The sequence below is a fragment of the Drosophila novamexicana genome, unplaced genomic scaffold (genome assembly GCF_003285875.2).
Source record: "Drosophila novamexicana strain 15010-1031.04,08,12 unplaced genomic scaffold, DnovRS2.1 tig00000008-arrow-pilon, whole genome shotgun sequence".
NCBI lineage: Eukaryota > Metazoa > Arthropoda > Insecta > Diptera > Drosophilidae > Drosophila > Drosophila novamexicana.
Window position 1 is genome coordinate 5,041,049 of NW_020824765.1, and position 15,604 is coordinate 5,056,652.

At 44.0% G+C, this 15,604-nt stretch overlaps 2 protein-coding genes across 5 annotated transcripts in view; both read right to left on the reverse strand.

The window, feature by feature from the left end:
- Window positions 1-740: 740 nt before the first annotated feature.
- Window positions 741-15,604, reverse strand: part of LOC115757714 — a 46,124-nt gene continuing 31,260 nt past the window's right edge. For 2 of the 4 annotated variants that reach the window (XM_030698085.1, XM_030698076.1), the window contains exons 3-12: window positions 6,637-6,972; window positions 6,313-6,568; window positions 5,626-6,251; window positions 5,282-5,561; window positions 4,974-5,223; window positions 4,711-4,913; window positions 3,328-3,591; window positions 2,957-3,121; window positions 1,698-2,845; window positions 741-1,630 (exon numbers count right to left, since the gene is read on the reverse strand). In XM_030698085.1, the coding sequence (XP_030553945.1) occupies window positions 824-1,630; window positions 1,698-2,845; window positions 2,957-3,121; window positions 3,328-3,591; window positions 4,711-4,913; window positions 4,974-5,223; window positions 5,282-5,561; window positions 5,626-6,251; window positions 6,313-6,568; window positions 6,637-6,972 (4,335 nt within the window). In that variant the 3' untranslated portion in view covers window positions 741-823. The remainder of the gene's footprint in view (window positions 1,631-1,697; window positions 2,846-2,956; window positions 3,122-3,327; window positions 3,592-4,710; window positions 4,914-4,973; window positions 5,224-5,281; window positions 5,562-5,625; window positions 6,252-6,312; window positions 6,569-6,636; window positions 6,973-15,604) is intronic. The other 2 variants (XM_030698092.1, XM_030698102.1) reach the window with 2 other exon arrangements.
- LOC115757763 lies at window positions 10,684-11,859 on the reverse strand. The gene has a single exon (XM_030698191.1). It carries the CDS (start codon window positions 11,455-11,457, stop codon window positions 10,846-10,848), a length of 612 nt encoding a protein of 203 aa, XP_030554051.1. The 5' UTR covers window positions 11,458-11,859; the 3' UTR covers window positions 10,684-10,845.

A 15,604-nucleotide genomic window follows, 5' to 3' on the forward strand; every position in this document is an offset into this window, starting at 1 on the left:
TAAAAGATATTAGGCTTAACTAGATACTACATATTAGATATATCTTTATATATAGTTATATCTGAAAATGTATGAAAAAATTTAGCTACTGGAATGCATTTAACTTGTTTTCGTTTAAGTTGTTCCACAAAAAAAAAGGAGTTTAAGTTTTCTGGATACATTTTAAATAAAAATCCTGCCTGTTTGGCTGTGTGTGTGTGTGTGTGTGTATATATATCTAGATCGTTGCTTTAAGCCTGATGTGCTTTATCATAGCTAAAATTGCAGCTATAAAAATTTGAAAATGCTCGCCAGTTAAATACACGACTATAGCTATTTAGTTTCATATATAGTAAACATTAATAAAATTTTGATTAAAGTTACTAATTTGAGGAATTTGAACAGGGCTAAAAAAAATAATATTCAACTCTTACAATAACAGTATATGAATTGTTTTATAACAAAAACTAATCGAACATGGTTGTTCTTATTTTCTTGTGAATTGCTTAAAAGTATTCGTACGCCTGTTTGATTTTGTATGTATTGTATTTAACACGCACACACACAGATGCATACATACAGTTGAACATAGATACGTTTACATTTGACATATATATGTTTATGTATATATATATATGTACTTATATCGTACATATCGGCTTAAATCACAGCTACGCAGAGTTATAGGCAAGGCGAGTCATTTTTGTTTGGTTTGTCTAAAACTAAAGGACACACAGATACGCATACACATACACATGCACATACAAACACAGACACGTATGCACACACACATGCACATATACTAGTAGGGGGTTTTTGTTTTTTTCTAGACAGTCCTGCTGCCTTAGCCCGCCACCTGTTGCATGGTTATGGTACTAATCAGCTGCTGGCATATTTTGCCATACTCAAACTGATCACCAGAGATGCGCCTCAATTTGATGCCCTTGCCGGCACCATGATGGTCCCGACTGCGTCCCTCGCACACCTGCAGCTCAATCTGCAGCCCGCCCGAATACTCGAGACTCAAGTTCGTGGTGGGCTCGCCATAGCTGGACGCGCTGCAGGCGGGCGCATTGCTGCTCGCGCTGGCGCTGGCTATGGCATGCGGCGTCGCGTCGCTGGACGCATTGGAGGCGCTGCTGTGACGCGACTCGGCGCCACTGTCCTCGGAGCTGATGCTGCCCTTGTGCAGCACAAAGCCCTTGGGCGGCATTGTCGAGTCGATGGTCTGCTTGACCATCTCGAGTATGCGCGTCGAGTCCAGGTTGGAGCATTCGTGCGGCAGCGGCACCTCGTAGCACATCTCATCGGACATGCGACGCGAATCGCACATGGAGTCGGGCGTCAGGTGACCGCATTCGGTGTGATCGCCCATTTCGGAATGTGAGTCGGACTTGAAGCCCGAGCTGGCCGATGGCTCCTGGCAGGAGGGCGACAGATTATTCGAGTCGTTGCTCAACGAATCGTCCGAGAAGCCGAGCGACTTATCGCTGCCACGCCTATGCGCCTCCACATTTGAGGAGGCCTGCGCTTGGGCATGGCAATTGGGTGCAGCATGATTGGAGCCGGGCTCACAGTCCAGGCTGGCCTTGCGTCCAATGCCGCGCGTTATGGAAGGCATATCGCTGCTAGCCTCCGCGATGATGAGACCCTGTTGGGGTACAGTGGAATCAAGGATTAGATCATGATCCCAGCACAGCCAAAGAGTTGATGCTCACCTGCAGCGACATAATGGGCGTATGTGGCTCCAGCGAGTCCTCGCTGTCGCGGCTATTATCCGAGGAGAGGGCCACCAGGGTAATCTCGCTGCCCTGGACATCGGTGAGGCAAATCTGCGGCGTTATGCCGCCCGTGCAGCCCGCATAGGGCGTGCCCGTGCTGATCGTATGACACATTTGCCCGTTGCCGTTCTCCTCCTGTATGATGCACAGATTGGGCGATGCCGGCGGCGTGGGCACCACGCGCACTGGCTGCGCCGGCGACAGATTCAATGGCTTCAGATCATAATACGTTGCCGTGGGCACAAACCAATTGGGCGTGGCATAATCAGCCGGATCGGTGGCAATGGCGCCGCCCATGCTGCACACATCCATGGACAAGTCCAGCGGCTGCTGAGCGGCACCCTCGCTGGCGGCGGAGGTGCCGCGTGTTATGGAGCCACCGCCACCACCCGTGCTCAGGCCCGATATGCCCTTGGTGATCTGATGCAGCGGCGAGGAGGCGCCCGCATTGACACTCACGCAGGGATTGAACGGTCCCGTGCCGGGCAAATAAGGATTCGGATTGGGCGAGCAGCTGCCGCTGAAGCCGCTGCCGCTATTGCTGTTGCTGTATACGGGCGACTGGCAGCCACTGCTGCTATTCGAAGTGCTGGCGCCCAGATTGATGCTGCTGAACTGACCCACCAGCTGCTGATGTGGCTGCAGCGGCAGCGTCAGCGCCAGCGTGGGCATGCCCCCAACTGCTGCCGCCGCCGCCGCCTGATATTGATAGCCACAGATGGGCTGGCCGAACATCTGCTTGGCGGAGGTGAGCGAGGCGTTCGGGCCGTGCGGCAAGGTTAGCGGGGACACACTGTAACTGTGCATGGGCTGCGGCTGGTGCAGATGCGACTGATCCAAATGGCCGCCGCTCACGGCTGCGCCGCTGGCTGCGTGCGCGGCGAGGCCCAGCTGCGGTGCCAGATCGATGGGCACCACATTCGATGAGATTATCTTGTTGGCTATTTCGAAGCTGACGCGCTGCTCCTTCACCAGACGGTCCAAGGCGGGCATCAGATTCTTAATGGCCTCCGGCGGCACCTCGATGTCGTGACCGCGACGCAGCGCCAGCTGCAGATTCGTAGGTTTGCCGTGTATGGGCGAGCCTGTGGAGGATGATAGCGAGAGAGGGAGATTAGTTCATGTGTCCATGGGCAGAGCAACTGCATCAACTAGGTGTTCTCTTCTTTGCGAGCGTATTTTATGATTTCGCTTACCGGGCAGACTGATCGAATTTTCTAAAAGCGGCGGACTGGGTGCAACCAAAAAATTTCTCTGTGCGATACCTTTTTGCAGGGATTGGCATTCCTGCAGCGGACCCTGGAACTGGGAGCGTGAGCCCTCCGAGGCGCGACGCACGGGACTGTAGCGTCCTATGGTCGCTAAGCGGCAGCCAGGCGAGGTCGTCAGAGAAATATACAAAGAGAAGAAGACAGGGAGAGAGAGAGAGCAAAAAGAAATAAGATATTAGTGAAACTCTGGGATGCACGGTCAGTTTGTTGGCTTTGGGAGCAGCAGCAATACTTTTGCATTCAACAAAAGAAAAACTAATCAAAATAAACGCAAACGAGGAAAACATAAAACTTACCACCCTCCTGCACAGTGGGCAGCTTACAGTGGGCGGCGCGATAGGCGCGCCGATTGTTGGCAGCCGTCGTGGGCGCCACCAGCGGCACCGAGTTGCTGCCGCCGGCGATGCTCAGGGGCAGTGAGTGTGGTGTTGCTGCCACGCCCATGGGCAAACCAAAAGTGGGCGCATTGGGCGGGGACTGGCTCAGCGATTTGAGCGTGGGCGGCAAATAGTCGCGATTCATGCGAGATTCAACTTCGCGTATGAGCTCAGGGCAAATGACTGGCAGACGCAGGAGGGGGTGATGGGGAAGAGAGTCAAGCGTGCAGCAGCAGCAGCAGCAGCAGCAGGAGTAGCAGGTTGTTGTTGTTGTTGTTGTTGTTGTGCAGCAGGCGTTGGCGGTTAAGCGGTTAAACACAATGCAATTAACCAAAAATCCAAAAATCATAAAACGAAATACAAACACAAATAAAGAAATCAATTCAATTAAATTTACAAAATTAAAAATAAATAAATTGCTATGGAAATTTAATTTAATTAATTGATTCAACGAAAAAGTTAAAGGCAACTAATTTAAGGCGTGGCTGTTATAAAACGAGGCACCCAATTTCAAAAAGCCCTGTTCTCTAATTTTCATTTAGCTTAAAATTAATTTCTCAGCTGCTGCCATTTTCACTCTGCGAAAGTGAATTTTCCTCATCTCCAAATTTCCATCCTCCAGCAAAATATATCCCCTATTTAATCCCACCTTCAAATTTATGTTGTCTGTTTTAATAATGTCTTTTACTCAAAGTTTTGTGAAACGTTATCAGCAAACATGAAAAAGCATCCAATTTCACGTGAACATGTGAATTCAATTCCCCTTTGTATGACGGCCAGTGAAAGCCCTATCCTGATGTAAATGGATTTATCAAAACATAAAAATAAGATTTGTTGTTAAAAAAAAAGAATTTGTTCTTTACAGCTCTGGTCATTTTCGGATTACTGTGGGATTATGTTGTATTTAAATTATTCTGATTAGACCAAAGTAAAAATCTCTAAAACTAACTTCTTATTTCCCTTTGCCTATTTCCATTGGACCAAAAAGGCAACATAAAATATATATATTAATATTTCCAATATTTGACGCAAAGTAAGCTCCATTTATCGTGTTTCTGAGGACAGGCCAGTCCCAAAAAATGTTAACCCGTCTACTTCTGGTAGGAAATGATACTGAAAAGTACACCTGGTTTAAGCAAGGTCAATATAGTTGTTCATATGGTAGATGCTTCTACCCCGATCACCATGTGAACCACATTTCTACTTCCCCAATTCTCAGTGTTCGTAGTTAGTGTTAGTCTTTCAGGAACGGGCAACACTTGACAACTAGTTAAACAGCTAAGCAGCATGTAAGAAACGTACCAGGAGGTCGTTCCGTAACGGTCAGCAGACCCGTGCGCCGGGTGCGCATATTGCCACCGCCGGCAGCGCTGCCGGTGGGCGTTTGCGCTTGAGCGCCCGGCGGCACCTGCATGTGGCCCAGTTCACCGGGACTGTGGCTAACGGAGAGATCCTCGGTGCAGCCTACGGTATGGCGCTTAACACAGCCGCGCTTCTGCATGTACCTTTAGGGATTAGGGGCAAGTTGAATATAGTGAATGACCAAGGATTCAGGTGGGACTTGCCTCTGTATCTCCTCGCTGCACTCCTCGCCACAGTTTTCCGGGCAGCAGTGCAGCTGACCCATTGACTGCTCGCTGAGCGGCGACAATTCCGGCGGGCCGGGCGCGGTATTCAAGCTGGGATTCATATAGTAGCCCGTGGTGTCCATTTGCTGTGGAGTTACTGCAACGCCGCTGTTGCCCGCCGAGATGCTGGCGGGATAGTAAATATGCAGATTGGCGCCGCCATCCGAAGCGCGACGTCCAAAGGAACCTGGCGAAGGAACAGAGGTTCTTAATAATAAGGTAAAGACTAGATGGGATGGACTTACTAGCACCCATGACGACGGGCGGCTTGAGCAGGTGCTGATCCTTGATGGTCAAATTGTGCAGCGGCTGGTTCTGCAGCATGGGCAAATTTGTGGGATAGTAGAGCGTGGCCTGGGCGGCATCGTTGCACTGCGGCGGGCACTTGAAGTCAATGGGCGGCACATGCGGATTGGCCAGGGCCTGCTCGTGGGCGACATCGCCGGGACCAACTGTGTGGCGACGCGTATTGGCGCCCGAGATGCCACCCGCTGCGGCGCTCAAATGCTGCGGATTGACAGGTGGCTGCAGGGCGAGACAACAAGGATAAGAAGCAGCTAATAGGGCTGTCAGGAAGGCAGAAACTCACCTCGTTGGGTCGCGCCAGGCACTCCAGCTCAAAGTCACCGTACTTCTCCAGATCGACGCCCACATCGGAGCACCAGCCAAAGCCAAGCGCCGAACTGGACGCGTTCGCATTGCTGAGCGGGCTGAGCCGGTCGAGAGATTCCTGTTTAACCGGCTCGGAGCGATCCACAACGCCGGTGGTGATGCTTGTCTTGCGGGATCTCGAGTAGGCAAGGTTCGCATGATGCTGCAGTCTTTGGTTTTCGCGTCGCTTCTGCAGCAGCTTATCCTGCAGCAGATTGTATATGGCATAGATATTATCGAAGCGCTGCTCGTGCACCGACTGCGCAATCATGTCCGCAGTCAGGCCGGGCAGCTGGAGCATGTGCGTCATGACCACCGCATCCAGCTGTGGCGCAGACACCTCTGAGCTATCGGCGCCCGACAACGATGTAGTCGAACTGCCCAACGAGCTGGTCTGCAATTGGCCGCCAGCAGCGCCAAACGGCAGCGTATTGGCGTCCAGGCGCTCCTCCTGCTGCAGCTCCGACTGCCAGTCGCTTAGCCAGCGATGCTTGATGATCTGTTTGATGGTATAACGGCGATCCGGCTCAACGACCAGCATATTTCTGATGAGATGCTCACAATCTGGAGATGATTTCAGTTGATTAGCGGCTGAAAGTCTCACCAGAGCTGCGTCCAGACTCACCCTGCGACATGAAGAAGGGTATGCGAAATTTGCCCTGCACCACGCGGCTCTTAAGCTCCAATATGGTCTTGCCATCGAAGGGCAGGGCGCCGCAGACAAGTGCATAGAGCACCACGCCCAGACTCCATATATCCGACTTGGGTCCATCGTACTCCAGGCCTTGAAATACCTCGGGCGCAGCATAGGGCGGCGAGCCACACCAGGTGCGCAAAAGGCTGCCCTCCTCGTAGTGGTTGCTGAAGCCGAAATCCGCGAGCTGTGAAGGATCATATAACATAAGCAATCGCTTGGATATGCACAGCAGCTGCAATTGATCGGACCCACCTTTATGTTCATGTCCTTGTCGAGCAGCACATTCTCCGCCTTGAGATCCCGATGTACCACGCCGCGCAGATGGCAATAGTGCACCGCCGAGATGAGCTGTGTGAAGACACGGGCCGCCTCTGGCTCCTTCATGCGTCCATTGGCCACCAGATGATCAAAGATCTCGCCATTGGGCGCATACTCGGTGACCAGATAGATCATGGACTGTGATTCCATCACCTCGTAGAGGCGTGTTATGTGCGGATGACGCAGCGATTTGAGTATAGAAATCTCGCGAAATGTCTTGCTCAGATATTCCTCGTTGAGGCATGTCTTATCGATGATCTTGATGGCCACCTGGTCAGAGGAGTACAGGCAGAACAGGAAACAGAAGGTCGTATCAGTTAATGTTGCTCTCAGGCGTTTCGTAAATGCCACAATACCAAAAAAAAATAAGTCGAATGTGGATGCGAAATTTGGGTTTGGTTCCGAAGGTGAACGAACCAGGAGAATGCGACGATTGACAACAGCGAGGCGAGCGCCAAAGAAATTCAAGCTGTGTGGGCTGACAACATCTTGCTCTCCCAAACAAGAGCAAGTGACAAGCAATATATACTCATATATATACACATATATATATATATGCAAGTCGAAGATCAAATACACTTCAAAATATATGTGCTAAAAAATGCTATAATATATATCAAGCTTTGTGGAAAATGTATACATCTCTGAGTAGAATTTTGTAATACTTTAACAAAACTCCTCCTCGATCTTGATGAGAATGGCATACCTTTGAAGAAACTATTATTGCCGAGCTTACTCAGTGCTAAGAATTATAACATAACTTTATACATATATCCCGTTGCTATTTTATTACTATAATTTAATTAATGGTGTTAAATTAGCTGAATACATGCTCAAACTGACGTGAAACTTACTTACTGTCTAGTCAAAAGAAAGTTCTCATAAAAAAATGATCTAATGTTCGCAGCTTTGGCAATATCATTTATCATCTTTAATAATAATACTCTACATTTAACTTTTTACCTTTAAATACTTTGTTGCCTAAATATAAATCTGTATCTATTTTAATGCTCTATATTTACGAACCTATTTAGATCCTTACTTCGAACTTTACCATCAATTACATGTATTACATCAGGTCTTACTATGCTGATGAAAATAATAACTAAATAAATTTCGAACTTCATAAGTGTAAATAGTGTAGATATAGTTTAAATATTTTAGCTATAATTTAAACAAATTGTGTAAGTAATAAAATGTTTGCTATTTATTTCCGAACACTTTCGTATACCTTTTGTTCTCTACCTAACTGATAGTATCAGCAAAATGCCCCATGTAAGGGTATGTACATGCAAAAAATAACAAAAAGAACGTGTCTCGCTGTTGCTGGGGGTCAGGTGGTAGGTGGCGCACTGTCTGCAGTCACAGCAGCAACAACAACAAGAACAACAACAACAAGAACAACAACAAGCACGACAAGCACGACGACGACAACAACGCCAAAGATGGCGTGAGTGTTAAATTCTGTGTGGTTGTCGTAAGAGAGGTGCTAATGATGATGACGACGACGACGACGACAATGATGACGATGTCGACGGGCAGAGGAGCAGGAGCAGGCAGAGAAGGTGTCCACGCAGAGAAGGGCGTCAAGGGGTAGACAAGACAAAAAACATTCTTTACACACACGACTTTCGTCGATGTCGCCGTCTGTTTATTTGCTTCTTTTTTTGTTTGTGTTTTCGCCAAGCATTTCAATAATAATTTAACAAAAACTGAAATAATTAACAATCAAGCGTAAGCGCAGTGAGTGCGAGAGAGTGGGGGAAGAAAGAGAGAGAAGGCGAGAAAGAGAGGTAGATCACTTGCTCTTGCTTACACAATGATAGCAAAAACAGCTACAACAACGACCACAGCAACAACTACAATAACCATAGCAACAACTACAACAACAACAACAGCAACAACAATCTTCATTTTAAGCAACACAGCTTCATCATGATGAGCCGCACACCGGTTTTCGATTTGTTGTTGTTGTTGTTGTTGTCGTTCTGGCTGCCTCAACATTTAAACAAATTTTGTGATTTGTGTCTGCTTTGCCATTGTCTTAGGCAGCATTTGTTGTTGCTCAATTAGAAGGCAATAATAAAATATAAACAAATAATTTACATAAAATTTCTAAAATAATACAATCCCTGCAATACTTGGCGTATGCGTAATGCTTTTTTTTTTTTCGTTCTGTGTACGTCTTGCTGCTTGATGCAACAAATAAATAAATTAGCAACAATTGCTAATAGTTTTAACTAGAGGAACTTTTAATTTGGCACTGCCATACTTGGCGTATGCGTAATTTTTCGGTGTGCTTCTATTTTCTTCTATTGCCTTTGGCAATCCATTCGAATGCAATAAATAAATAATTTATATAACATTTCAGATAACTTTTTTTCTTTTTTTTTTTGCAGCGACTGAAAATAAATGCACTGCTTGAGCACTGGGCGTATGCGCAATATTTCTGCATTGTCATTTGCAAGTCGATTTCTTTTGACATTTTACATAATTGACGGAGCGTTGGGCAACAGTTTTCTGGAACTGTCAATGCCACGTGATCGGCGGGCTTAAAATATATGTAGAAGAAGATACCCTGTGAGCAGGCCACAGTCTTTTGCACTTGCTAGAAAAGATTTTCTTGAGCAGCCGCTGAAGAATAAACAGGTAATTACTCGAACTGTTCAGATATATATTAAATAAAGGCTTGATCTAATTCTTAAGATATATATATATATTAAATATAGGCTTGATCTTGTAAAATGTAGCTGTGAGGTAATTCAATCAATTGGGAAAAGGAACTAGAAGGGAACTCACAAAAAAACTGTTTGTGTGTTTTAAATGAATCAGGTTATATATTACATTTTGCAGATCTTTAAAGCTTCTGATTCCACAAGATAGATAGACAAAGATAGATTGCATAGACATTAAAAATATATACGTGTACATGATTAACATGGCAATGTCACCTTTTGCCAGCTTCATATATTTCACAACGCCTTCAGAGATGTAATATAAAATATGTTAGTACAAACCCACAACATCATACCTCGGGTATTCAAATATGAAAATGATGTACGACAATTGGACAACAATCGTTTGTCACAAGCTGATGGGTAGAGGGTAAGATTGAGAGGGGTTTGTAGCAGCAAAATGCCATTGCCACGTGCCATTTTGACCTTTTGCAGTGAATGCGATGAACCTTAAGAACAAATGCTCGTAAATGAGACATTCAAAGCAAGCGCAACAGCAACAGCAACAGCAACAGCAACAACGTGCACAACAACAATGTCACATTTGGAAATCCTTCGCTTGGCACAACACAAAAAAGCCAAGGCAAATGGCAGTAAGGCTCGCTCCTTGGCGCACGTATTGATTTAAAGGCAAGGACTACAAAGCCTGATTGCCAGAAGTGCTAAATTCTATTACAAAATGTAAATTCCTTTTGATACACAAAGCTGACTCATTTCGCGCCGTTTACTGTTCACATTTTATTCAAAAAAGATGTTAAGAACCTTAGATTTACATGTAATACTCTTCAAGATGGCACATTTATTATATTGCGTCGACTTGGACATGAACATTAAACCAAATCAAATCTTAAGAATTAACCCAAAACCAATTCACAATTAAAGCAACATTAAAGTTCCTCATAACTACAAAATGGAAGCACTTTACGTTTAATTTTGAACTAGTTCTTTGAAATGACTTTTATTATTTAAAGTAAATCAAGCTCTTTTTGTAATAAAAATGAAACCAAAACAGTCGAATTGTTTTCCCATTCCACATTAACCTGTTCGAGTTCCTTACAATGAAACTAAAATGTTTTCCATATCAAATATAAACACACATTCTCTTGAACATAGTTTTTAAAAGCCTTCCTTTCTGTTGAACTAGTTTCAATTCAAATTTCTAACCAACAGATTGATAAGAATCTCAAAATGGAGCCAATTCAACTGATTTATTGAACTGACTTTGTAATATAATAACTTGTTCACAGCTATGGAAATTTATTAAAACCAGTAAAAAAAATTGAACCAGTATAGTCAAATTGTCGTTCCACCTTACATGAATCTGTTCCTACTTAACTAGTTCCTTAAAATGAAACTAAAATAATTTGCTAATCAAATACGGACATAGATAGCCTTGCGAGCATCGTCCTCAAATGCTGCCCTTCCAGACGAGCCCATTCTCTTGCTCCAGTTTCTTGTACTCCTCCCGCAACATCTCCAGCTCCTTGGCGTTCTGCAAGCCCAAGCGCTCCAGCTGGCCATTGAGTACAATGATGCGCTCCCGCACAGCATTCACCGTGTACAGGCTGAGGCGTTCCGGTTGAAAGACATCCTCTTTGAGTGTGCTCATGTAGTGCCACATGTCCTGCAACTGGCCACGTTTTGCCACGTGATGCTTGCGCAGTTTGTCATCCAATTCCAGCTTCAAGCGATCAATGTCATTGATGAGGCCGGCGACTTTGGTGCCACTAGAAGGCCGGCGACAGCCTGGGGGCTTGTCCTCGCCGTCTCCCTCATCAGGGTCGTTGTCATCGAGAAAATTGTTGGCATTCAGTTTGACTTGATTGCATTCGAGATACTTTTGCTGTGCCTTCAGCCGCATCAGTTCGCATAGTAGGCTAGTGGGCGTGGCCGTTGACTTTTTTTTACCACGCAGATGCGGTTGCGACGTCGGTGTCGCCCCCTTCTGGCTGGGTTGAGGGGGGCACGTCTCAATGTCGGGCTGGCCTGACGTGCCTGGCTGGACGTGCTTCGCAGACATGTGACCCGCTGCTGCTCACGTTTGGGGCTCAAATGTTCTACACAGCCAGCGAGTCCTTGTTTTAGTTGCTGTTGCTGTTTACACGTGGTACTCAAACGTGTGTTGCCAGCCAGCCCAAACCCCTCCCCAAGGGCCACGCAGCTGCTTGTGTTTAATCAATAGTTACCCTATGGCCGCGCCCACTAATGCTCAGTGTGGCTGCTGCAATTGATGCTTTCTCTCTCGCTCACGCTTCCTATCTTGCGCTCTCTTTCTGTCCTAACCCTTGTGCCTGTGTCGCGTTTTTATGCCACGGGTCGCTAAACTTTATTTGGGTTCAGTTTGGCGGCGATTTAAAATTTCCAATTGCTTTCAGCAGCAGCGGAAAATCGATTATTATAAATTTCCATTGAATGGCCTACTTAAAAGCACGTGCCTTGCTGATTCAAAAAAAAAAAATAAATGGAAGGTTCAGACTTAAAACAATTTAATAAATGAAGCGAAATAAGTGCGGGGGCTTTGACTTTAATCAGGCGCCGCGCCGAATGTTTGTTGATTAATCATTTATAGAAAGTGGGAAAATACTTGAGATTGTATTCGTTAGATGATGCGAAAGTACAAAGAACCTAAAGATAAATTCAGAACTGACTAAAAGGGGTGAAAGAGAGAGAGAGAGAGAGAGAGAGAGAGAGAGAGAGCGACAGATATAACATTAAGTGAGCGCGAGAGCGAGAGGTTGCAGTGCACGTGATTGATTCGCAAATTGTTGCGTTGTTTACGTAGTTCTTTTTGTTGCTAATTTACGACTGGGAGCACTTTGATAACGCGCTTGTTATCATATGAATGCGAATGTTTATCGAGTGTGCGCGTGTGTGTGCCTGTGTGTGTAAGTGTGGCAGCGGCAGCAACAGCAACTTGCAGACAGTAGACAAATTCAAGCGCGAATCAACAATAAATTAGTTAGGCAAACAAGCCAAGCAGATACCCTGTCAAAGTGTTGGATAACGCTTTTTTGACTGCTTAGCGTGGTAATTCTTAATCAGTGCACTGCTTGGAAGAAAGTTAAGATCAACCAGGAAATATCCGTAAGTACATACTTTCTTTATTACTTTAAAGATTGTATAGTTCTTTTGTTCTTGAGAAAATTGCAGTTTGTAAGAAAACTGAGCATATCTCTTTTCCTATCATAACCCTCAATAACTGAAAACACACTTTCATTCATAAAATTTACAGGGTATTCCGACTGACAGCAAAATACACGCAGACAGTAAGCCTGTGCAATAGAGACAACAAATACCGAAGAGACAAACAATTGGCCTTACACTCTTTGCTTAAAAAAAAAAAATGCCAGACAGGTAAAAGACGCAAAAAAAAGGAGAGAAAATACAAAAAAGAAACACATACACATACAACAAAAGCCGCGAAATAGTTAATGAAAAAGTAAATAAATTTTTAAACGATTTGGGCAGCCATGCGTCTGAGTCGTAAAGCAGAGCTGAAGCTATATCGTACACACATACATATACATATATATGTACGATATGTATGTATATATTTCAGCTCGGATCTTTGAGTGGTCAGCAACAAGTTTTATTATACCCTGAACCCATTAGAAATTAGTAAAAGGGTATTACGATCTTGGGCAAATGTATGTAACATGCGGAACGAGGTACTCCGACCCAAGAAGGGTATATATTCTTGATCATGCGCACAAGTTTATCATTTCTTGTACGATGAGACTTGTTTTTCTTTTAAACCTAACTCGCAAATTACAAGAGCTTAATCCACACAACTTTGTATGTAAGTTTTTGATTGGGAATATATTAGTTTTGTGGACAACTACCCATATTCTCTTTAAACTCGGCTACGCCCTGAAAATTGCATAAAGATCAGACTCTAAGTGCCGAAGCTATTTAAAGATACATTTCCCATTGTGGTATCAAAGTGAAGAGGCACAGCAAAGTACCCTACTTTCGTGTGTGTGGGTTTCTGTGAAGGCAAGCTTGAATGTTTGTTAGCAAGTAGCAAGGGTATCATCAAGTCAGGCACTCCCAATCAGAGCACTCTTGATTTTTGTTTTCGTTTTTTTGACTGAGATCGCATCGTGGCCAGACAGCGTGAGCTCAAGTTAAATATTTGGCCATAGCGAATGATCAATCAAAGTTGCCTCAGTGCGCAACGGGAGCGCAATTATTATTGTGTGATTCGTTGGTTAGAAAACCAAAAAAAAAAAAAAAAGGAAAAAGAAATAAAATACCAATTGATATATTTTCCGATAGCAAATCGGATTATAGCCGCCAGTTGCTGGTGCATGCGTTGGGTGCGTTCTGCAGACGTTTAATTGCATCAATTGGAGCATTAATGGCCAAGGCAAACATCGAGTCGGGGCACGCGCCATGAAGTCAATCAAATTTTCGAACAGCAAGCGATTCCCTTAAATTCTGATATCGAATTCCGAAAATCAATCAGTCAGGAAAACGCCACAGTAAAGCAATTAAAACGGCAACATAATTATCGCAAGGGCGTGACAACAATTGGAATATGAATATGATATATTGACTCCCAGAATTGTATTACAAAGTGCCGATAAAGTTTATGAAACTTAGTTTCAAATGATATCAAATTAAAGATAAGAGCAGAGTTTGAAAAGAAGATATAGTCTGCTTTAATTTATTCAGGGCGCAATTAGAATAGGTGTCCAATTAAAAACGATTAGAAAATGAAATAGTTTTGAGTCCTTTAAAGTGCGGGAAAAGCGTTTACTTTGAAAATGTCTTCAATTGCAGAGTTTTGTAGTGGGAAGTGTTTAATGATTGTTTATTCTTTTCCCCAAGGAAGTAATTCTTTATAGTGAGCAATAGCTTAAGTTAACGCATTTATGCCCTTTATGGCTGTATGAAAATGTGGTTTTTCTTCTAGTTTCCTTTGTTTGTTGACTGGCTTACCCTCTTAACCCATTTTAGTATAGCTAACATATCTCTTCTGTTAAAGATCATCAACTTCTGTAAATTCTTTCTGATTGAATAAGTACAGCACTCTTTAAAAAGGAAGGCAATTCCTCTTAGATTTGTTCCTTGAATCACTCTTTATCTCTCTCACACTTTATTCCTTTCTCACTCTCTCCCTCTCTACCCATCTCTCTCTCTTCTCTCTTCTCACTATCTCTCTCTCTCTCTCTCTCTCTCTGTCTCCTCCTCCCTTCCTTTATCTGTCATATCAATCACGCTTATAATCATTAATTGACTTTATGAGAATCAAATAGAAAGGCGATGTGCAATCTAAAATATATTTTGTTATGCATGAACGTTTGCAAGGGTTTTTCGTTTGGGCAACACTGGCACTGAAAATGTGTCTTAAGCATAATAAACGCGTGTTCTTATCGTTGTTGTTTACACATAATGTGCATTGTACATGTGCTCTATTGATAATAATTGTTAGCGAAATGCGCATAGTAGATAAGCTAAGGCTATAGGCAAATCATAATTATAATAATAATAATAATAACAACAATTATAATCCAGACAAAGTCATGTTGTACTTAAACATTGCATTTGTTACACGCACACACACACACACACACACACACGTGCGGGAGTCCATTGTGAATGTTAAGTATGATAAGTGAGTGCGAATGGACCTTGAAATTGACAAACAGCTGTGTCGGCCTCTCTTATCGGAGTATTGGGGAACAAAAAAAAAAATAAATAAAAATAAATAAAACAAAAAAGAACTGTAAAAGCAAACAGAATGGAAGCGAGAACAAATGAAAATGGAAATAAAGTAAAATTTATAAAATATGCGCGTTGTATGTAAATGTGTTCTTTTTAACAGCCCAGACGCCATTTTGAATTGCAGGCACGTGCTGTTCTCACTAAGATGAATCTCCCCACAGTTGTGTGCGTGTGCGCGCGTGTGTGTGTGTGTGTGTGTGAGTGTGGGACTCTCTCTGTTGACAATTTATTTAGTTGTTGTTGTTGTTTTTTTTTGTATGTGCTCTGCCGTTGTCAATTATGCATATAACGAGCACTTCTGTGTTTGGCCTACAAATTTGCACTTATATGCCCGGTTATTGTTATGATAAACTATTAAAGCGCATGGCTTTTGTTGTTGCTATTATTGTTGCATTTGTCGTTCCAGTTGTGGTGGTTGTTCTTCTCGCTGTTGTTGT

Excerpts from the sequence above, each read along its gene's own strand:
- LOC115757763 (XM_030698191.1), bottom strand. The coding sequence starts at position 11,457 with ATGTCTGCGAAGCACGTCCAGCCAGGCACGTCAGGCCAGCCCGACATT.